Source organism: Gobius niger, assembly GCF_951799975.1.
Source record: "Gobius niger genome assembly, chromosome: 2".
Classification (NCBI taxonomy): domain Eukaryota; kingdom Metazoa; phylum Chordata; class Actinopteri; order Gobiiformes; family Gobiidae; genus Gobius; species Gobius niger.
In genome coordinates, this window is record NC_136853.1 from 24,859,377 (window position 1) to 24,881,759 (window position 22,383).

The window sequence follows — 22,383 nt, forward strand, 5'->3', positions numbered from 1 at the left end:
GAGTGTATGTTGATAGACTAAAAGGTTTGAGGGGGGAATAATAGAAGTGTTGTGGAACGCACGTGGAATGTCCCCCCGGAAGTGTTTCTTGTCCGGAGTCTGGAGAGCTGGAGGAGGAGGAGGTCTCAGTGCCGCTTAGTGCCACGTTGATGGGATAACAGTCCAGTGGGGACGTGGAAACCGGAGTCTGCAGCTGGGGCCGGTGCTTCTCACTCTCCGTAGGTCTGTGTAATCTGTTGCGGTGGAGAAACAACCGGACTAACGGTGTTTTTTTTAATGCGTGCATATGCGTAACAGAGAGGAGATATAAGGGGTGAGTTCCTCTTCGAAAGTAACCAGATGTACACATTGTTCTTGGAGTGAACTCTGAAGTTCAGTGATTTGGGGTCATTTGCTTTGTGGCAGCTGTAAAGTGCAGTGACTTGGGCCATTGGAAATACTTGAATGGTAATTGACTCAGACATGTGTGGAGAGTGTAATCTCCGGCATTCTCCTAAGTGTGTGTGCAAATCAGCTGTTAGCCGACTCAAGCTAGCACACGCTGTACTTTTTGTTATGTCATTATTTTAACGTGATTGTTGCATCTCAAAGCCTAGGCTGCAAGACTGATGTTACATCTGATCACGTGCAGACAAAATCTGATCGATCTTATATCTGGAGTCATCAGATTATTGAAGTGGCTCTGAATGTTCCCTCTATGGATTGTCTGATATACTGTACAGCCTATACAATCGGATTTCGTTATAAGTAAAAACAAAACATTTCATTGAGGACATCCATTTAAACAATTGAAGATTTGTTGAAAACATAACAGTTTTATATGCAAAATAAGCACTGATGTAAAAGTTGAATTTCTTTTGTTTGTTTTATGGTATGGGCTTGGCTTGAACCTTGTATTCCTACAGCAATTGTGAATTCAATTACAGCACATAAGTATAGTATCTCTGAGTTGAAGAAAATCTAAAACTAAGATGACTCAACACCTGAAGCCCGAACACCAACAATTTGTAGATGTTTGAGAAGCACTGGTTTTGTGCATCAGTGGACGTTTACGTATCTTCTCATATAATACCCCTCACCAAAAAACACCAACATTGTGTCATATTGTGATTGTCCAAATAGGCCCTGAACTGTTTTTATTTTCCAGATTTCATGATGAAACTCAAAGAGATAAACCGTACAGCCATGCTGAGCTGGAGTCCTGCTCAGCATTACCCAATACATCTGGCCTCAGGTAAGAATACTGTTAACACTGTTTCAAGGGAACTTATTATAACTCTACACAATCCAGTAACCTCTCCCTTGTTACTGTTTATTCAATGAATATTTACTATGTATTGTGTAAAGGACCATGTGACCAACCTTGTCACTTGTGCTTTAGGGACCTCAGCACAGCAGCTGGATGCCTCTTTCAGCACCAATGCATCTTTGGAGTTTTTTGAGTTAAACTTAGCAGACTCATCTTTCGACATGAAATGTTGTGGCGCTCTTCCAACCTCACACGGGTACCAAGAACTGTAGTTACACCACAAGTGTGTCTAATTATCCTTGGTACTTAGTTTGTTGTTTTTCTCAGATATCACAAACTTGTGTGGAGTCCCTTTGGTATTGATGGACAGAGCCTGCCCTCTGGCTTTCTCATTGCTGGAGGAGAAAATGGAAATGTCATCCTCTATGACCCTGCGAAGATCATGACTGGAGACAATGATGTGGTCATTGCCGAGAGTGACCGGCACACTGGGCCAGTGAGAGCTCTTGATGTAAACCCATTTCAGGTATGTATGTATGTATGGATGGATGGATGGATGGATGGATGGATGGATGGATGGATAGATGGATAGATGGATAGATGGATAGATGGATAGATGGATAGATGGATAGATGGATAGATAGACCTTTATTGTCCCACGGGGGGGATTTGTTTGGGGGGGGGGGGGGGGGGGGGGGGTTGATGGTGGGCATGTTGAAGAAGCAGGGGGAACAGTAGAGCAGGATGGGTTGAATGATGCTATTGTACAGGAGAAGCAGAAGGTGTGGGGAGACACAGAGAGCGCGGAGTTCAATTTACGAATTGAAGTATGTTTATATTTTGCAAACAGTTGTGTATTATCTCTCTCTCTTTTATATTTATTCTCACAGACAAACCTCGTTGCGTCAGGTGGAAATGAGTCTGAAATTTACATATGGGATCTGAATAATTTTGGGTCTCCAATGACACCGGGACCAAAGACACAGGTAGCTGTAAAACATAAGTTGATTTGTTTTCACACGTGATCAAACCTAAATAATATTCTCACAGACGTGTTAACTTCTTCTCAATTGGTGAACATTGTAATTCTACAGCCTCTAGAGGATATTAGCTGTGTGGCATGGAATAGACAAGTACAACACATCCTGGCCTCTAGTTGCCCCAGTGGAAGAACGTCTGTGTGGGATCTACGCAAAAATGACCTCATTATAAAAGTTAGCGACCATAGCAACAGGGTATGTTTTTTTTGGTTTTGTTTTAGACACTTCATATGTTTATGTCCCTGAAGTCTAATGTGTTTGTATTTGTCAGATGCATTGTTCTGGTTTGGCCTGGAACCCAGAGGTTGCTACACAGTTGGTCATGGCCTCTGAGGATGACAGAATGCCTGTGATTCAAATGTGGGATCTGCGTTTTGCTGCATCTCCTCTCAAAACGCTTGAAAATCACACACGGTAAAGCAATATATAATCGTTCTTATCGATTAGTTAACATTGTTTGTACAGCTTAAACCAACTTTGTTCACCCTTTAGTGGTGTCTTGGCCATAGCATGGAGCAGTGCAGATCCAGAGCTGCTTCTTAGCTGCGGTAAAGATGGTAGAATTCTTTGTTGGAATCCAAACACTGCAGAGGTAAATGTTTTTTCATGGTCATATGCTAAATCAGACAAACTCATAAAGGCAGTCTGATTCCATTATTTGCCCAATCTGTATTAATGATTAAACATTTTCTTAAGGTTTTATTTGAGCTACCTACTGGCAACCAATGGTGCTTTGATATTCAGTGGTGTCCAAGAAACCCAGCGCTGTTTTCTGTGGCAGGCTTTGATGGATATATAAACATCTATTCCATTATGGGAGGCACCAGTCAAGCTCCGAGCCAGAGAAATGTTGACCAGGTAGGGATTTTTTCTAAATGTCATTTTCTATATAACACCTTCATTCATTCAATATGGACATAGCAATGACATTGGATGAACCAGATGTACTGTATTGCTTTCAGTGTTATAGCATATTGTCCATAGCTTGGCTTTTTAGCCACTTATCGAGTGCATTTTCTCCAGTTGAGCTATTCCCAAATCTAGAAGCATCTGGACTGGCGCTTACAGCCTGATCTGATCTTAAAGGATCACATCAGAAATCAAAAGGATTTCCTTCCTTTTTTCACGTTATTTTTCATACAAGTTTGTTTGGCTTTTTTGTCAATCTTTTGCTGCACTTTCATCGCTTTTTTTTTGTTCCGTTTTTGTCACATTTTTACGTTTACATCTTCGTTTTCTTGTTTTTGTTGCTATTTTGACGCTTTTTTCAAGAAGCTTTTAGATTTGGGTAAAGCCAAGCGAGAAAATGTGCTTGATTAAGGCGGGGGGTTATAAATAAACAATTGTTTATAATAAATATATGGCACATTTTATATATGAGAACAACTCTGAGCTTTCTGCTTAAGATGTTACTGTTAGTCTGCAGTTCCATCGTCCAGCCCTCTTGTAGGAGAACCTGGACTGTCTGAAAGATCTACTGGGGCAGGTCTTAGAGAGGCCTGACATTTTACCATGAGACCAGAGTGCAGTGGTGACACACATTTCAAATATTTAAAGCAGTACTAAGTAACTTCTTTACCATAATAAATCCTTTCCATAGTCCCTCTGGGGGTTATACAAGTGTTAATGGGATGATTGGGGGTCTTTCATCTCCCCTTGGAGTCTCTGGCCAGAGAACCACAATTGCAACTTTGCCTGCACTGGGTCGGAGCCACCAATACACACTAATGGAATCATGAAGAAGAAGCTAACAGGCTAACGGGCTAAGCTAACTGCGGGCTAGCGCCACTTATACAGTATTTACAGCCAAGTTTGAGTGAAAGCAATTATCTCCATTGTGTAATTGGATGTACAATATCCCTCTGTCCTTTCATCTTTTCTGTCAGTGTAGTATTTACTCTCACAGACAATTAATGAGTAAAAACCCGCAACATGTTACGACACCTGCAGGGGCGCTTATGGCCTCTAGGGGCATGAGTTACTTAGTACTGCTTTAAGAATACATTTTAACAAATTACAATTTTCTAAATTTTCAAAGGTAAATTGCTTGTGCTTCTGTGTGATATAACAATGATGAAGAAGAGTTCTCAACTGCCTGTTTGTACAGAGAGGCCACTGCTTTGCGACCATGCTGTGATGCAGTATGACAGTTGTGGAAAAAAAACATTGTGTGCGTATACAGTAAAGCAGCAAGATAACTCTCCTCTGGTGAAACAAAAAACACTGACAAAACAATGTCAACGGTGTAGACATTTTAGTCTGTTATTGTCAGTAGGTTAGCACTCACTAATGTCCTGACTGTGTTTCTATGGGTGTCTATCTTCGTCAACAAAACTTAAATATTTATAAGTTCATACAAGTAGATTTCTATAGTCTTTTTTCATGAAGATTAACAGCCCTTTTTTAAAATGTGTATTTTTAGTGTGTTTTATTTTACAGTAATGAAAGCTTTTGTATGATTTTCAGATTAGTAACTCCTTTAGCACCATTGATCCATTTGGAACAGGACAAACTCTGCCTCCATTGGAGCTGCCCCAGAGTGCGACTCTTCCAGCTACGGTTACCCCCCTAAAGAAGCCCCCCAAATGGATACGGAACCCTGCGGGAGCTTCGTTTGCTGTAAACGTCTTTTATGTATCTGTGTATTCTGTTGATATTGTTAATACACTACGGCAATCCTTTTACTTGTAGTTTGGAGGGAAACTGGTGTCTTTGGCGAATGAAAAACCAAATCCTCAACCGTCCACGCCTTATGCCGTACATGTCAGCCAGGTCGTTACAGAAACAGACTTATTGAAACGCTCCAGCCAGCTGCAGGCCACTCTCACTTCAGGTCAATTTGTGGAGTTTTGCCAAGGAAAAATCGATTTAACTGGGAATGAGTTTGAAAAGACTGTTTGGTCTTTCCTCAAGGTAAGTACTGAATACAAACAAAGACACAATCCTTGTACCTCTTACTTCAAAGTTATCTTTCGTCACTTTAGGCTAATTTTGATAGTGATAGCCGGACCAGGTTCCTGGAGCTTCTCGGCTACAAAAAAGAGGATCTCGCCCTAAAGGTTGACTTGAATGAACACGTATTGTCTATTTTGACACTGTAACAATTACTGGTAATTTCTTATCATTTTTCTTTTTTTATCTTTCAGATTTCTGCTGCACTAACTGAAAAGCCATCAGAGGTAAAGGCTGCATTTTATTGCATTGTAGAATAAATTAGTAGCATTAATTGTTTAGTAATTATCTCTACATTTAAGGATAGTTTTAGTTTTAATACAGTATTCGTTGAATGACAACGTTGCATGTTGATTTGCCCAAAACCTTATTGTCTAACTGGTTTTGATATTGTTACATAAGATCCAGATCCAGAACAACATCTTTCTTAATAACTTTTTACATAACATTTTAATGTGTTCTTAACATCTTGAAGGCGGTTCCCGTATTACCAAACCTTTTTGCGATCTGTTTTTCCCCAGCAAAAGCTAATTATGAGTTGGTTTTATTTTTCCCATTGTGCAGGTGAATTTTCCAACGTCATGTGATGCACAGCCTGTTGCAGACCCCAGCTCAGTGTCAGCAGACACTTCTGAGGCACAATTTGACCTGATCTCTGCAGCAGGTCAACAGCCAACAGCCACACAGGAGCTGTTTACTCTCGAGACTAGAGAAACTCACGTGGCTGATTTTACTCCAGCGGCAGCGTTTGACTTGATTGCGGCTGAAAATCTGCAGCCTACAATGGAACTAGACTCTACTGCTTTATGTGAGGATACACTACAAGTGAGTGCTGAAGAAAAGGTCAGCCTGGCACCTGATGGCTTTGAGCAATGGGATGAAGAAGAAATCATCTTAGAGGAGGTAGACAAAACTATTCCAGATTACTTTTAGGGAAGTATTAATACATACATGTAGTAATAGTAATACTATTCTGTTGCAGGAAGTAACTGAACGACTTACTGATTTATTAGCTCCAAGTGAGGAACTTCTACCAGATCCCTGTGTTGAAGTACTTCAAGGTCCTAGTGAGGAAATTGTCCTCGATCCAGGTGTTGAAGTACTTCAAGCTCCTAGTGAGGAAACTTTACTAGCTCCAGGTGTTGAAGTACTTCAAGCTCCTAGTGAGGAAACTTTACTAGCTCCAGGTGTTGAAGTACTTCAAGCTCCTAGTGAGGAAATTTTACTAGATGCAGGTGTTGAAGTACTTCAAGCTCCTAGTGAGGAAATTTTACTAGATCCTGTTGTTGAACTACTTCAAGCTCCTAGTGAGGAAATTGTACTCGATCCAGGTGTTGAAGTACTTCAAGCTCCTAGTGAGGAAATTTTACTAGATCCTGTTGTTGAAGTACTTCAAGCTCCTAGTGAAGAAACTTTACTAGCTCCAGGTGTTGAAGTACTTCAAGCTCCTAGTGAGGAAATTGTACTCGATCCAGGTGTTGAAGTACTTCAAGCTCCTAGTGAGGAAATTGTACTCGATCCAGGTGTTGAAGTACTGCAAGCTCCTAGTGAGGAAATTGTACTCGATCCAGGTGTTGAAGTACTGCAAGCTCCTATTGAGGACATTTTACTAGATCCTGGTGTTGAAGTACTTCAAGCTCCTATTGAGGACATTTTACTAGATCCTGGTGTTGAAGTACTTCAAGCTCCTATTGAGGAAATTTTACTAGATCCTGGTGTTGAAGTACTTCAAGCTCCTAGTGAGGACATTTTACTAGACCCTGGTGTAGAAGTGCTTGAAGTTGTTGAGCAATTTGTTAATGGTGAAGAGGTTCTCAAAGAACCTAAAGACGAAGCACCTCAGGTTCCTGCAGATAATGCCAGCCTCTGCATCAGTAAAGGTATTCTAACTTTAAATGCCAGCCGTTGCCATCATATCTACTAATACTACTAACCGCTGATTGCCTTTAGATGTTGATGGGCTGATCACACAAGCTCTAATAACTGGAGACTTTGAAGGAGCTGTGGATCTCTGTCTCCATGACAACCGCATGGCGGACGGCATTATCCTTGCTATTGCGGGAGGAACTGAGCTTCTAGCGAAAACTCAGAAGAAGTATTTCCAAAAGTCACAAAGCAAGTTAAATAAGGTAATAAAGCAGTTCTAGCTCATCAAACAAACCAGGAATCACATAATGTAGATGTTTTTGTATGTTATACAGCTTCTAAGTGCTGTGGTAATGAAGGACTTGCATGACATCCTGGTCACTTGTGAGCTGCAAAACTGGAAGGAAGCACTGGCAGCCGTCATGACCTACGCTCAGCCTCAGGAGTTTTTTGGCCTTTGTGGTATGTGTGTTTGTTTTAAACATTTTTTTTTTAAAGAAATAGTTTTTGTATTTCAGTGTTCTCTAATTGCATGTATTAGATCTCCTTGGTGGCAGATTGGAGGCAGCAAATGATGTTCAGCTGCAAGCTCAAGCCTGTCTTTGTTACATCTGCGCTGGTAATGTGGAGAAATTAGTGTCTTGCTGGACCAAGGCACAAGAAGGCAACAATGCCCTTGTTTTACAGGTATTGCAGCCACACAGATATTTTTGGTGAATTCTATTATTACATTTTTACTGTAATGTCCAACTGCAAATTGTTCCCTTCAGGACCTGATTGAAAAGGTGGTTGTAGTGCGACATGCCGTCGAACAGACTCAGAACTCTGGTCCTACAGCTATTGGTATTCTGTTGGCAAAGAATATGAGCGAGTATGCAAACCTATTAGCCTCTCAGGGTTGCTTGTCAACAGCTATTACTTACTTACCAGATGAAAGCAACCAGGTATGTACATTAAACATTTATACTCAATCTATTTTTAACAATAAACATCATATTGTTCTGCTCTTAGCTGTGTGTACAGCAGCTCCGTGAGCGTCTGATCCGTGCTCTGGGTCAGCAGGACACATCGCCTCACAGTGTGCCCTCTAAGGAGCCTCCTGCTGCAGCTAAATCAAATAACCCATACTCTGCTCTCAATGCCAGCACCACTGCTTCTGCACAGCTTCAGTATTTCCAGCCTGTAAGTCTCTCCGGTCTCATATTAAATGATTTACATACAAACATACACCACTTTTCATGCACATAACCTCAACTGTATGTTGGACGTTTTTATCAAGATTTTGTCCAATGTAAGTGCCCCACATGCTCAAGCACTACTACTTCTCACAGTTGTTTGTAATTTAACTGTGGTCATCTCATGTATTGTGGTGTATTGTGTTCTCAGGCGAGGGCTGCTTCGACTGTCACCTCTTGGAGTAATCAAACCCCCACAGCCTTTCCTCATGTGCCCACCCCTCTTCCGCCTGCTTCCGACCAATCACAGGTATATTACACACAAAATAAATTTGAATTGGCTCCTATAAAAAATAATGGTAATTTTTAAGCCTCACCTCATCACTGTGTTACATCATGTGCTGACATTCTGTGTATGTAGACATTCAGTTGTACATACACAGTAATTGTTTAATGAAACATTTAACTAATTATTAAATTGTGTGTATATATATATATATATATATATATATATATATATATATATATATATATATATATATTTATTTATTTTTTAAATATATTTTTAGGTGGAGCCCCCCAACTCTTATGGGATGCTGTCCACAGGCACAACCGCAGCTGCCCCTTCCTCTGCCCCTCCCATCTATTCCCAGCAATACCAGAGTAAGTGTGACAGATTTACAACCTGATGTTAACTTTCGCTTAATAGTTAGATGTTGACAGTTTTATTGGATTTAATTATAATTATACTACATTACTAACAGCCTCTGATCTTTGTAAATTTACCTTGGATTTTTCCTGAGCATGAGCCATGTAGTTCAGTATATAAACTTGTTGCATGCTTAGTATGTTCACTAACAAAGATTGTTCTTTCTTGCAAAAAACAGCCTATCCGCAGGTCAACCAGTGCCCACAAGTGCCTCGTCACTACTCCTCTGTGGCTCCTCCACTGGCTGAACCCTCTGCTACTCCTCACCCACCTGGCTTTCTCTCTCAATATTCTCAGTCTATCCCAGCTCAAATTGCATATACTCCTTTACCTTCAAATAGTCACTGTCCGCTCTTCACATCTTCCTCCAATCCTCCGTTGTTCTCCCCATCTTCCACTTCATCACTCTGCCCTATTCCTCCGTCCTCCATTGCATCCCTCCGGCATAGTGGGCCAGAATCTCCTGGGTCTTACATGCAGCCACAGCTGAGTGGAGTCTCAGGTACACAGCCGTGACTCTAGCACCCCCTGCCTCTCAAAGAACAGCTCTGCATGACTGTCTGTCACACTAAATAACACACTTTATTGTTGTAGTTGTAAACTACTTTTTATTTATTATGTCTGAATTGTATATTCAGTGAATACAGAGTAAGATCAATTAATGATAACATAATTGTATTGTGCTTTTTAAGAAGACTCAAAGATGCTTTACAAAACAAAATTAAAACGAGACATAAACAGGGATTGTTTTTATGAAGGAAATACAATCCAATAGTATTGTTGTAATTATTACTATACAGCTGCAGCCTTTCTATAGTTTTCATTTGTATAAAGCAAAAATTGTTCTACTTAGGACTTCAAAATGGCTGGAATGATCCTCCAACCCTCTTCAGAGCCCCAAAGAAGGTAATAAGGTGGTTACTTTTTACTTCAGATAATGATTACAGTGTTGTATATAGTAATGTTTTTCTTGTCATTGACGTAGCTGGTTCCAGAGAACTACACCCCTCCTTCACCCATCACTGCCCCCATACTGTCTCCACTGGGTGTGGATCCCCAGGCTCATCATATTCCATCTGGGTCCCCACAGTTTCTGGGCCAGATTCCACATGCTGTTCAGGCCCCATACTCCAGCATGCAGCAGCCACTTGCTCCTCAAGCCTTAAACCCCATGGGCAGAGCAATGCCCAGAACCAGCACTGAAGGCCCGCCTGGAGCTCCGACTGGGGATGTTATCCAGGTATGAAACTTTATCTAGCTTAGATATAGGTAATCTGTAGGTAATCCAGGCTTACCTTTTATATGCATCTCATCTTACTTCTGCTTCTGACAAGTTGCGATCTGATTTCAGCCACTGCAATCCATGCCTGCTGAGAAGATCACAAAGAAACCCATTCCTAATGAGCACTTGGTTTTGAAGACCACATTTGAGGGACTTATCCAGAAGTGCTTAGCTGTGGCTAATGATCCGGTATAAATATCAAACCTATAATTATTGATATAACACATGGTGCTGGACCCTATAATACTGTTTGTTTTTTGTTTCTAGCAAACTAAAAGAAAACTTGATGATGCCAACAAGCGCATGGAGGCACTTTACGACAAACTGCGAGAGCAGACAGTCAGTATTCACTCACTTGTTAATTTACCTTTATTTTTATAATGACTCACTTGTATTCTGTTCTTTACAGCTCTCACCTGCTATTGTACGGGGTCTTCATAACATCGCTAGTACCGTCGACTCTCGATCCTACACAGAGGGGCTCAATCTCCACACACACATTGTAAGCAGCAGCAATTTCAGTGAAATTTCAGGCTTTATGCCAGTGCTCAAAGTAGTGTTAACACTGGCCAACAAACTCGGAGCATGAGCAGCTCATGAACCAGTAGACTCAAACTGAATTATCTCTTTTATATATTACTTTAAAAAATATGGGTCTTATCTCAAAGGGAAAATTGTAATGCAACAAACTCGATCATGATATACAGGGCATTTTGTTCCATAAGATTTGTTACCTCTATTTTATAACAGTGGTGAAAGTACTGGTTTATTCCAATTATAAACACCAGATTCATATTTTTACTACTGACTAATAAACCTAATCATGTCAAGTCTTAAATATTTCATAATGTCTAAAGACTATTGTATGATCTGTAATGATGCAAAAACCATAAGGATCATGTGTAATCATGTTTTTAGAAAAGGGTTGGAATGATCATCACAGGAAAAGTTGGAAATAATCGGAGTTGAAAGTTTGTTTATGATCATATTTGAGAGTTCATCTTTGGACATGGCCAGCAAATGCATCGTCAAAATAATCAGTCATAAATGGTCGAATCTTTTTTTTGTTGCTCTACCTGCTAAACATAAGTAACAGTATTTGCTAATCCACACTGTCTGTGCATGAATACAGTTCAAACACAATTGTTTTTGTTGTGATAAAGTTTGTTATAATGATCTTGGATCTGCACATTTGAAATGCTTTAAAAGGATTCATAAATGTTTTTAGGACTTTAGAATTAATAAGGAAAATGTCAACTATGAGGGCTGATTTTTAACATCTTATGTTCTTGCTTGCAAAGTGTAGTTTGACTACAGACAATATTTTTAATAAAATGTATTTATTCAAATTGTGTTTCTTTTCAGACATTTTACAGACAAAGGGTTATGTCTAGTTCTAAGTCAAGAGTGTTTTTAAGTTAAGTAGTGACGTTTTGAGTCAGACTTCACAAAGTCACTGAACTTTGACACGAGCCATGTGTAAGATTTGATGCTCCTCAATGTCGGTTAATGTGAGGAAGCCTGACTGTAGTGAGCGGGTGGTTGGTGGTGGTGGCTGATGTGCTGGTTGCCAACGAGTCTGGAGTGAATGAATAATGCACGAAATTGTAAAGCGACTGAGTATTTTTTGTACTCTCATCATGGGCCTGAAAGGACCAAAAGTAAAAGTTGAAGCCACTTAACTGACTAGATCCTTGTGAATTAAAACTGACTTATTATTCTGCATTTATTACACAATGTCTGGTTAGCCAGAGACAGTGAGATGACAGTCTCAAAGGCATTTTATTTTACATTGGGTGAAAATACAATACATTAACAGTTTGCGCCAAACACCCGCAATGACAGAAAAATAGGTTAATGGCACATTTTGAGCAACTTTGTACTACAGTATTCTGCAGTATTGTTCACAGGAGTTATCTCATCATGTAATGTCTCTGTCGCATACGGAGACCAGATTTTACATTTTAAAAGTCAGGACACAACGGGAATTTGTGGCGGGAGCTAAAAAAAAGTGCCTATGATCCCATTACTTGAAGTTGGCTAAATGAATGTATGAGATTATAATGATCTCTCTCTTCATCTGTTAGCTCCATGTTGCCAGGCCTGATGACCACCACCACATTCACTCCTGCATCTTCTGCAGCTTTTGCCTCTGAAAAAGAGACATGTTTAAGTAATGTCAAAATATTTAACAAAACAGTAAGTACTACTCACCGCGGGTAACATCTGTCAAAAAAGTTATTTCTTCAGATCCACAACCAATCCTTTCAGCTATTTTTTTATAGCTTTTACTTTCTACTTTAACACCAATATTTGTGTCGAAGTGGCCATCAAATAACTGAAAGAGTGACCGTAACTGCAATTAAAGTGAAACTATGCACAGATCTTGTTTTTGTGTGTAAATGAGTTATACTTACATCCAGAACGTCTCCTTCAATAGAGTATTCAAACAGAAGTTTCTGTGCCTCCACACTTCCAGATGAATAAATGTATACTTTAAGACCTTGTGACCGCCATCTTCTGATAGCTGGAATGACATCTTCATATAACCTATTTACAAAAACAAACATTATATCCCAAAAGTCTTGCATGCATCAAATAGGCAATAGTGTTATTTATGATATTTGACCTTTAACCAGTAAAGTCCCACTAAGATTTCAGAATCTTTTTTTCAGGGGAGTCCTTTCTCCAGAGAAACCCTACTTTGTCTCAATTGTGCATCTAAATGTTTCCACTTACTGGCCTTTAATTCTCCCAGATGTGTATGCAGCCCTCCACATGTGTCCTTGAAGTTGTTTTAGCGCAGTTGATTTCCTGTCGGCAGCCATCTGCCATAGAACATTATCAACTACTTCCCTAATGGCTTTCTCCTCATCCGTGTGCACGGTCTGGTCCACTGTGTGAACAGGACAGGCCCGGTTCTGCTTCATGTCCTCTTCAAACTGCCATGACATTGAGAGCTTTCGTTAATATACCAAACTCGTATGACAATTTTACAACGTCTGGGCAATGCAAACTACTAAAACATGTTTTTACTTGAGCAAACATTGGATGAAGTGACATTTCTAAATCAGATTACAGAAGCAGATATTTCATGCTGTGCATTACTTAAAGCCACATCGCGTAGAATTTTACCGAATAAATAAAATTGAAATACAAGCATTCATTTTATGACAGATATTTTCATAATTGAAAAATACCTCAGAAATGTACAAACATTTATGAGGCTCACCCCTCCTAAGACATGACTCTAAACTTTCCTGGGAGAGGGTGCGTCTCCAGCTCGTTTCCATGGAGATGTGACGAAAGGCAGTAGCATTTGAGATTTAAACGGGTTAGTTTCTCATCCAAATCCATTCTTTTATGACACACTGCAGTAACAGCATTTTCTGTGTTGAGCTGGTCATTAGGAGCATGTTTTGTTTTGCCGCGACAGCATAGTCAAAAATGTTACACAGTGTACCTTTAAGCAAGAACGATGGGACAGAACAGGTTATTTTATAATCCTTCCTTTTGCTCAGGTCTGAGCCGTTTAAAATTATTCTTTTTCATTTTATAACTTTTTTTTTATTACTTTTAAAAAAAAAAATAACTTGTGTAAATTGTAAATATGAAACTTATGGCATTGTGCCATAAGTTTCATATTTACAATTTACACAATTAGCATATCAGAATTAACACAAATATATATTTTTTTATATATACTGTTTTATACTGTCTATTTCTGTAAATATTGAAGTGGCAAATGCTTCTTGTTGATTTATGAAATAGATCGTCTCGTGGGTCTCCTTTTTCTGTATTTTAATAACATTTTCTTGAAATTTCCTCATGTTTTTTTTTTTGCTTTGTTTCACACAATAATGGTCAATCATTGAAAATAAATCAGACTTTTTCACTCAGTTACTCAGTACTCACAGTTCTCAAGTAACATTTTCTCCAAGTACTTTGTTTTACTTTTGCTTGAGTAATTGTTGGGTCATTACTTTTTACTTGTAAAATAATTACAAAGTAACGTTGCTCTTACTTGAGTAGCCTACATATTTTGGCTACTCTACCCACCACTGCAAATACAATATAAGCAAAACAAAAAGGAGGTCAGTGGCTCTGGCCAGGCGCCTCTCCCTCAGGGCATTGTTATACGTGCCATTATTATTACCTGCTTTTTAATAAGATGAACATCTTGTTTGCATTCATCTTCTTCCCAGTGGGCTGACAGGTGATCTTCAAGATGCTCCTTTATGTATGGAAATAGTATGTCCTAAAAATGATTCTTTAAAATGTTATTGTGCAGAAAGAAACAGAATAATATTTGCTGCTGTAAACAATTGATACGTATCATTATGTCAGCGTTAAGTCAAGAAGGGACTCGCCCTCGGCCCAAATAGTGTAAAAAGGTGCAAATGGTCAATGATCAAACCCATTTGCAGAAACGTTACCTTAACAAATGAGATTGGCGTTGTTGTTCCTTCGATATCCAATAAAAGTGCACTTGTACTGACAGGTAATGAGATTGTGGCCATTTTTATGAGTCTGTTGTTAGCTTAGCGTAGCCAGATGCTCTTCACATGGATGTATTGTGTTGAAATTATGTAGCTGTGAGTCAGTCCGTCCGTGCTGCCAAATAAACACTAATTAAACATTGATCTACAATAAATGTAAAATGCCGAGCGGTATATTCACCACTGGGACATCAGCGGATCATCAGCCTGTTTGCTTGTACGAGCAGCGCTTTGACACCGTGCAGCAGTGAGAGCCTCACATGTTCAGTGAGTGGTTGTGCCCATTGGCATGAGCTGGTTCAGCGCAAAGGAAGGAAAGAGCAAATACAGCAGACGGGTAGGACACACGTTTTATTTTTATTTATTTATTACTATTTTTGCATACTACGTAACTTCAATTCAAATATCCAAAGTTAAATTAAAACCAATGATTTAGGCAAAATGAAGACCGAAATGATGACGCAGTACCTCCCCGACACAGAAGGTGGCGATATAGTGTTCTTATTCGGAATCAATGGAAAATAGAAACACCATAGATATAAAATCTAGAAGGACATAACTTTTGTTCATTTGACTTATAACTATAAATATATATGGGCGCCCTAAATAAATGTTTTTTCGTTTTATTGTCAATTCATCCACATGAAAACAAAGACTATTGCATTTTAAATCTCGCCGTATGCACAGATGTGGGTGGGCTTCAATGGCTGGAATGGACCACAGTTTGTTTGAGTTCATCTTCCTGACAGCCTCCACTGTGTCTCCAGTGCACTGAAGAGACTGATGTCCACGCTTGACCATTGTCTATGAAAATATCTTGACTGTTTTCCCTTTTATTTTTTGCACCTTTAAAGGTGCATTATGCAACATTTTATGTGGAAATTATTTTTTTATATTTGTGTGTATTTGACCTTGTAGTGACCCATCGGCTGTATGAGTGGTCAGCATGGCGCCTTTACTTTCCATCACAGTGGTCTCTAGGACGCTCCAGGATCAATAGGTTGCGTTCACGTGACATCACAACATTCTAAAGAACCTATTCACCTTATTCCGGAAGTTAGTGTGGGCACCACCATGAATTGTGCCCGCCCCTTTTCTCCTATCAGTTAACATGGGACTGGAGAAGTCCAGATAAAATCAGTCACTACACAACCTTGGACATTTTACACAAATCCATCTACTAAACATCAGATTTTAGCGGCGAACCTTTGCCCTCGTTCTCCACTGAACGAACGGGCTTCGCGCTCGACCGCAAGTGTCAGGACAACGGAAGGGCCGAGACAAAGCAAAAAGAGGCAAAAGTGGGCGGGGCGGAATAAGGTGAATAGTTTAAAATACGTTTGTTAAGTGGTGATGTCACAGCTCTACTTCCGGGTTCGCAGATGTGCGAGAAACTCATAGACTGGAAAAAAAAATGGACGTCTTATGCTCACTCCTCCCCGTTTACGATAATGACCACGGCCGTGGGGGAATTCATGGCGGATTTACAGACTCCCCCTCCCCAGCTCTGACGAAGCATGTTCCTAAAAAGGACAGACGGGCGGGATTTTCACCGTAGACTCCGCCCTTGCGTGACGTGTAGCTCGCGCTGCTCCAATGCTAACAGTCCGAGCCTCATTAAGTACGAGATTTCAAAAATTCATATTACGAAAACCAGCCTGGTTTCATATATTGTGATTAACCCAGCGTTATCTAAGGAGGAATATCTAGCCTAGTCTAGGTTTGAAAACATTGAAACCAGGCTTTAAAGTAGTTTTTAACGTGTCTAAACTCCAACGCTTTTCAATGGGGGCCTAGTGGCGATATAGAGGTACTACAGCAATGGCGGAGCAATGGCAGCCCCCACGTTCGTGGTCAAAAAGCAGGGCAGCCAGCGGCCATTGGAGAAACTACAAAAAACTCTTTAATGCCACAATCAGTATTTCTGAAACTCAACGGAGAGTTGCTGAACATACTATTTATCAGGCCCATTATCCAAAAATGCTGTACCTACAGCTATAAAAGTAATAGGCTATTTACCAAAATTGGTACATCCGGGTTAGCAGAGATAACGGCACAGCAGCTACGCTAACCCTGGAAAAATAAGATAAACTTATTTTTCAAAAAAAATAAGATAAACTTATTTTTCACATACAAATAAAGTCAAGTCTAAATCGGGTCCATATGGATATTTATTCACAGCAGATTGTTCAGTAGAAGCGAAAAACCAGCAGTCATAGCGCTAGGTAGCGTTAGCATTAGCACGACGCTAACATGTAGCATCATGCTAGCATTCTCCGTTTTTTATAATGTATCTATGGGCTGTTGAACAGTTGCTCCTTCCCATGTCGTTTTATCTGTATTTAGTAGAAAACTATATTCATAAAATTACAGAAAGTTTAGATTTTTCCTCAAAATTGTTTCCCCCCCTTAACTGTTTTCAAACATGACCATATATGGGCGATTCCGGAGATGCAACGTTTCTTACAATCACAAGATGGCCGCCACATTTTCCGCAAAAACGGTAGCCACGGCCTCTCTAGAAATGTATGATATGTCTTTGCGAGCGACGATATAGATTTTTATCATCTCAACCTGAACAAACTATTTTTCTTCTTTATATACTGCCCTGTACATCAACACTCTACAGCCCAACTACTACAAGGAAAGAAGAAAAAAGACGAAGACAAATCAAATCAAATGGTAGCCTAGCTTGCGCTGTTGATTAAAAATAAGACAAGTGAGGAGGTTACTTTGACGTAGTGTGCCTTTTTTTTCAATTGGCAGGCCTACCACTCAACTGATTTCACTCAAAACATGACAGAGGACTACGAATTTAGTGAGGACTCGAGCCTTATGCGGATGGAGGAGGATGGAGAAGCAAATAGCGACGACCCAATGACTATGGGCAGTGAGTCCGGTCTGATGGGCACAGAGGCCGAAGGGTCCAGGATAGACGCCAGTAAAAACGAAGAGGATGAGGGGTTAGTATTTGATCAGCAGTGCCTTGCAGTGTCTGTGTACCGCAAACGTTTAGTTTTGTATAGTTAAATGTATGTGTCAATCCATACATGATCACAAAACAGCCCTGCTTTTTTAATTACAGGAAAATGTTTGTGGGAGGCCTAAGCTGGGATACAACTAAGAAAGACTTGAAAGATTACTTTTCCAAATATGGCGAGGTTGTAGACTGCACATTGAAGCTTGACCCTGTGACTGGTCGCTCGAGGGGCTTTGGTTTTGTCCTCTTTAAAGATCCTCCAAGTGTTGAAAGGGTATGTGCAATATCATTACATACATCATACATTATTTTATTATACATAAGATACACTGCTGCTGCTTGCACTTAAAGGAACAGGCCACCGTTTTTCCATAGTGAGATATGTTCTTACCTGAGCTTAGACGAGTTGATGCGTACCTGTCTGGTCTGTGTGCCCGTGGAAGAGCTTGGTTGCTTCTAACATTACCCCGTTTGGAGCTGTAGGAATACTTTGGGAGAGGCCAAATACTAACAACATGTTTGGTCGTTTTGCATGACTGAGGGCACGCACACAGACCAGACAGGTACGCATCAACTCGTCTAAGCTCAGGTAAGAACATATCTCAGTGTGGAAAAACGGTGGCCTGGTCCTTTAATGCACCTGCACATCTGCAAATACACTCGCGCTATTGCTCTGTGTCAAATTATTGTTGTCTTTATCATAGTTTTAAGTTAATCTTCTATGCCCTTGCAGTCATATATTTTCTAAGTTGTTATAGTTTATTATTTATCTAAGTTATGGTATATGTTTATTAACAATGGCCAATAAAACAATTCTGATTCTTATTCCTCCTATCGATCACTGTCTCAAGGTGGTTTCACAAAAGGAACATAAACTAAATGGAAAAGTAATTGATCCCAAAAAGGCCAAGGCCATGAAGGGCAAAGAACCTGTGAAAAAGATCTTTGTTGGAGGTTTATCACCGGACACTCCAGAGGAGAAAGTGAGAGAATACTTTGAGGCTTTTGGTGAGGTAAGTCGTACGCAGCATGATGTTGTTGTGTTTTTTTGTTTGTTTGTTTGTTTGTTTTATTTATTAATGCAAGTGTACATTCACAATGAACAGGTGGAGTCTATTGAACTTCCCATGGAGAATAAGACTAATAAGAGGAGAGGCTTCTGTTTTATCACTTTCAAAAATGACGAGACAGTAAAGACCATCATGGAGAAAAAGTTCCACAATATTGGTTTAAGCAAGGTACCCCCACCCCCACCCAGTAACTCAAACAACCACCATGTAAAATGCATGTTAATACTTTGAACCTTTCCTTCAGTGTGAGGTAAAGGCTGCCATGTCAAAGGAGCAGTATCAGCAGCAGCAGTATTGGGGCGGCAGAGGTGGATCTCGGGCTCGCGGAAGAGGTGGTGAGTTAAGCTGTTCGTAAAGTTGGCTGTAGAAAGTCATGACCATTCTTTACAATGTGTTAAAGTCTGTCTCTCTATTGTATTGCAAGGTCCCAGTCAAAGTTGGAACCAGAATTACGGCTATTGGAACCAGGGTTACGGAAGTTATGGAAATTACGGATATAATCAAGGTTACGGAGGATATAGTGGCTATGACTATTCTGGTTACAACAACTACTATGGTGGATACAGCGATTATGACAGTAAGTAGCGACTGGCTCAAAAGATGTTATAAAATTCCCCAAAATACGTATAAAATGTTGTTATTTTTCTTGGTCAACATCTGAAGGTCAGTCAGGTGGATACGGCAAGTCACCAAGGCGAGGTGGTCACGCAATCACTTACAAACCGTATTGAAGGGGAATCTCTAGAGGACTGTAGGTATGTACAGACGCATCCACGAGAGCTTTAATTTAACATAGACATTTAACTTTGGTGTTGGGTAATTTTATTTCTTTTTCTCAGCACCCACAAGTACTTACAGTAGTGGTAACATAGATGTTACACTGTTGTGCTGATTATCATTTAACACAGCTGGCCTTCTGCTGCCTTTTTGCATCTTCTTTTTTAAATTGTAAAGTTAACAGGTAAAGAACTGATACTACAATTTATGGATGGCAAAGTTGTACAAGGTAACAGAAAGAGAAGAATGTTGTCTCCTAACTCTGACATACCTTGTTTGTACCTGCCAGCGGAGCTTCCTTGCAGGCCACGAGCTGACTCCCAGAAACTCTCAGGGCCCGCTCAATGCGGACCGGGTATGAGAAGCATGAGCTCTCGAATGCTGCCATTTGGTATGGTCTTACAACATCCTGTATCAGCATTTCTAATCTAAACAATATGGGACACTTCCAGCTTTGTCATCATTTTCTCTACAATTTGTTCTTAATGTATGTAATGTAACGTACACGTAAACGCGTGTAATGGTATTTTTTACAGGCCCTTACTCCCCCACACGTAATTATATTTGATAAAAATAACTTTGCTTTTTAAGGCTACGTACAGCATTCTCAAGATTTTCCAGTTCATACTGTCATTAATATTACACTTGCATATAATAATGCCTAAATGCTTGTTTCTTTATTTAGCCAGTAGTCCATGAGCCAAAACCTGGTTCGCTTTGGACTCACCTGTGGTGGGGGATAAAGTGCTTTTTGAACTTGAATTACTGTTTTGTGTTACTGACAGCAGTGGAAAGGTTTTTCTATTATTTTTACTCTAACTAATTTTCTCTTAATCTTTTGTAAAACAAGAAGAAATTAAGTGTCTACATCGTCAGAAATTTGCATGGAATGCTTTTCCTAATGTGTTTGTTGACAAATGGAAGTTTTCTTGTTGTTGTCGTTATATTTGGGTTTTGGGGATTTCTAGCTAATAATGGACTAAGAAAAAAATGGGGGTTATAACTTTTGCTAGCTTTTTAATACTCTGAATAAATTTTTCTTCTTCTAATGTTTTTCTTTGTTTCTGTAGGTGTGTTGAGTGACTTCTCTCCACGGGAGGAACGTTTGCTGAGATGATGGTATCGAGTAAAGGGCAATGACTGAAAGGAAGAATAAGAGCAGAGCACTTTCACCTACAATACTTCCCAGCATATTTGTCGTCTCCCAAGACTTTACATTTATTTTCTGTGCTTATCAAATAACATTTTCCGCTTTACTTGTATATGTCGATCAACAATATAGAGGTGTGGCTCTTAGAAGATGCTTTTACATTACTGTCTTGAAGTCGTCCGCATACAGCTTTCATGCTTGCTTATGTTGATCTTTAGTCGTTACTATAAATGACGTAAAACAGATAACATGCGGCTATAATCCATTGCTTAAGACGTGAACAAAATAAAGTCATGAAAACAAGAAAAAAAATAGGTTTGGAGTGTTTATCATTTTACACAAAACACAAAATAGCAAATAACACATCTGTTAAGTGATGTAAATAAAAGCTGATTCATCCATTTTATATATAGTACAATAAAAGTGCTCTGAAAAATATATTAGAGATTTACCAAAGTAGTTCGATTTAAATAACATTCGTGGCAAACAAAATGATGAGAATGACAACGATCAGAACAACCACACCTATTATGATCATCATCTTAATGTTTTTCCACCAGTATTTCCTGGCAACTCGAGAGGATGTTCTTTGGAACGAGTCAGCCTGAAAAGAAAATGACACAATCTTTCAGCTTCCTCTGTGGCATTTGAGGTCCTATAAATGTATGCTATCAGCAATTTAGTTTTACAACCAAGGAGAAAGTTCACTGACAACTGGCCCAACTCACAGATGCTTGCAGATCGTCTGTTTTGCCGATGAGGTCATCTAATCTGTCCCCTCTGTCCAGAACTTTGTTGATATTGTCTTTGAGAATAACTTTAACTTCATTGACCTGACCTTGCACATGGTCAAGCTTGGCAGTTGAGCCGGTGGAAGTCGGCTGAAAGTTGGGGTTATCCTGGGAACAAATGTAGAAGTTTTAAAAAAATAAATAAACACAGGAAACATTTCACAGCAGCATCTTGGGAGGGAGACTTACTCAATATCACTTAATACATGATAGAAAACTACACTTTCTGTTGAACAAGCCTGACTTCCTGGAAAAGGGCTCACACACTCACTGAAGTGTCACTTTGCATATGAGCTCGTGAGCCTATAACAAAACACTGACAGTTGCCTTGAACATAAACCAGCTCTTGACCTATAGTTACAAATCTACAAACGATACTATTTAGAGCTGAAAATCAAAGGGAAACTTACCATGAGATCAATGTGTATCTGTCACAGCCAAGGAAAACAGTTAATTCAGCAATAAACAGCAGCGACCAGTAAAATGCGAGTGTAAACCGGGAGAAACACTGGTCATTGTGGATCATACAGGTAAGATACAGGCAAGTGTCTAGTGAAGGGCTGCACCTCATTTGTTACTCATTAACCAGCAGGCCTTTGAATCATGTGTCCAAAAAAGAAACGGAACTGACACGTGTTGCACTTTATTCACTTTACTAAGCTTGTGAACTCTTTAAAAGTCAAACATTGTCTTTTCTAATGGTGATGAATGGCGTTTTTTAAACTGTACTCACCATCAGCTGCGACGTAGAGGACGGATATGGAGATGTTTGCCAGGCGCGCGCGCACAGTAAAAGCTGAAGTGGGTCTAGTCCAGCCTACCGCGCATCATTTCCCTATCCTG

General features: G+C 39.7%; 4 protein-coding genes across 5 annotated transcripts; 2 read left to right on the forward strand and 2 right to left on the reverse strand.

Moving 5' to 3' along the window:
- Positions 1 to 54: 54 nt before the first annotated feature.
- Positions 55 to 11,252, forward strand: sec31a (SEC31 homolog A, COPII coat complex component). Its single transcript, XM_079551369.1, has 28 exons — positions 55 to 222; positions 1,148 to 1,234; positions 1,382 to 1,505; positions 1,577 to 1,775; positions 2,140 to 2,235; positions 2,344 to 2,484; positions 2,561 to 2,703; positions 2,782 to 2,881; positions 2,986 to 3,147; positions 4,756 to 4,908; positions 4,981 to 5,202; positions 5,274 to 5,348; positions 5,436 to 5,468; positions 5,806 to 6,144; positions 6,224 to 6,284; positions 6,477 to 7,121; positions 7,192 to 7,370; positions 7,443 to 7,569; positions 7,649 to 7,794; positions 7,878 to 8,051; positions 8,119 to 8,289; positions 8,494 to 8,592; positions 8,852 to 8,945; positions 9,845 to 9,897; positions 9,977 to 10,231; positions 10,343 to 10,462; positions 10,541 to 10,612; positions 10,683 to 11,252. Exons 2-28 carry the CDS (start codon positions 1,153 to 1,155, stop codon positions 10,860 to 10,862), a joined length of 4,245 nt encoding a protein of 1,414 aa, XP_079407495.1. The 5' UTR covers positions 55 to 222; positions 1,148 to 1,152; the 3' UTR covers positions 10,863 to 11,252.
- A 760-nt stretch (positions 11,253 to 12,012) lies between these two features.
- On the reverse strand, positions 12,013 to 15,066 carry enoph1 (enolase-phosphatase 1). The gene is made up of 7 exons (XM_079551964.1): positions 14,954 to 15,066; positions 14,710 to 14,887; positions 14,430 to 14,531; positions 13,013 to 13,215; positions 12,691 to 12,823; positions 12,488 to 12,611; positions 12,013 to 12,425 (listed from the first exon to the last, which is right to left on the reverse strand). The coding sequence occupies exons 2-7, from the start codon at positions 14,791 to 14,793 to the stop codon at positions 12,289 to 12,291; spliced, it is 783 nt and encodes a 260-aa protein (XP_079408090.1). The 5' UTR covers positions 14,794 to 14,887; positions 14,954 to 15,066; the 3' UTR covers positions 12,013 to 12,288.
- A 2,429-nt stretch (positions 15,067 to 17,495) lies between these two features.
- Positions 17,496 to 21,019, forward strand: hnrnpd (heterogeneous nuclear ribonucleoprotein D). Of its 2 annotated transcripts, none has more exons than XM_079552585.1 (8): positions 17,496 to 17,735; positions 17,858 to 18,026; positions 18,604 to 18,765; positions 18,859 to 18,990; positions 19,067 to 19,157; positions 19,247 to 19,399; positions 19,472 to 19,577; positions 19,889 to 20,655. In XM_079552585.1, exons 1-8 carry the CDS (start codon positions 17,569 to 17,571, stop codon positions 19,914 to 19,916), a joined length of 1,008 nt encoding a protein of 335 aa, XP_079408711.1. In that variant the 5' UTR covers positions 17,496 to 17,568; the 3' UTR covers positions 19,917 to 20,655. The 2 variants fall into 2 exon arrangements, with proteins under 2 accessions (XP_079408711.1, XP_079408712.1); XM_079552586.1 differs by lacking the exon at positions 19,889 to 20,655 and adding an exon at positions 20,670 to 21,019 and having other exon boundaries at positions 17,502 to 17,735; positions 19,486 to 19,577.
- An 88-nt stretch (positions 21,020 to 21,107) lies between these two features.
- LOC306959321 (vesicle-associated membrane protein 8) lies at positions 21,108 to 21,829 on the reverse strand (the record flags this gene model as incomplete). Its single annotated transcript, XM_079551409.1, has 3 exons — positions 21,108 to 21,353; positions 21,478 to 21,648; positions 21,812 to 21,829. 3 exons carry the CDS (start codon positions 21,827 to 21,829, stop codon positions 21,216 to 21,218), a joined length of 327 nt encoding a protein of 108 aa, XP_079407535.1. The 3' UTR covers positions 21,108 to 21,215.
- Positions 21,830 to 22,383: the final 554 nt, after the last annotated feature.

Bases quoted from the DNA above. Each gene is read 5' to 3' on its own strand.
- enoph1 (XM_079551964.1), bottom strand. From the start codon at position 14,793: ATGGCCACAATCTCATTACCTGTCAGTACAAGTGCACTTTTATTGGAT. The intron at 13,216-14,429 runs GTAATAATAATG...ATGTCATGGCAG, and splicing joins TTCATCTTATTAAAAAGCAG to TTTGAAGAGGACATGAAGCA. The intron at 12,426-12,487 runs GTGAGTAGTACT...TCTCTTTTTCAG, and splicing joins TTTGACAGATGTTACCCGCG to AGGCAAAAGCTGCAGAAGAT.
- hnrnpd (XM_079552585.1), top strand. From the start codon at position 17,569: ATGACAGAGGACTACGAATTTAGTGAGGACTCGAGCCTTATGCGGATG. The intron at 18,766-18,858 runs GTAAGTCGTACG...CACAATGAACAG, and splicing joins ACTTTGAGGCTTTTGGTGAG to GTGGAGTCTATTGAACTTCC. The intron at 19,578-19,888 runs GTATGTACAGAC...TGTACCTGCCAG, and splicing joins GAATCTCTAGAGGACTGTAG to CGGAGCTTCCTTGCAGGCCA.
- sec31a (XM_079551369.1), top strand. From the start codon at position 1,153: ATGATGAAACTCAAAGAGATAAACCGTACAGCCATGCTGAGCTGGAGT. The intron at 1,506-1,576 runs GTACCAAGAACT...TGTTTTTCTCAG, and splicing joins GCTCTTCCAACCTCACACGG to ATATCACAAACTTGTGTGGA. The intron at 6,145-6,223 runs GTAGACAAAACT...ATTCTGTTGCAG, and splicing joins AAGAAATCATCTTAGAGGAG to GAAGTAACTGAACGACTTAC.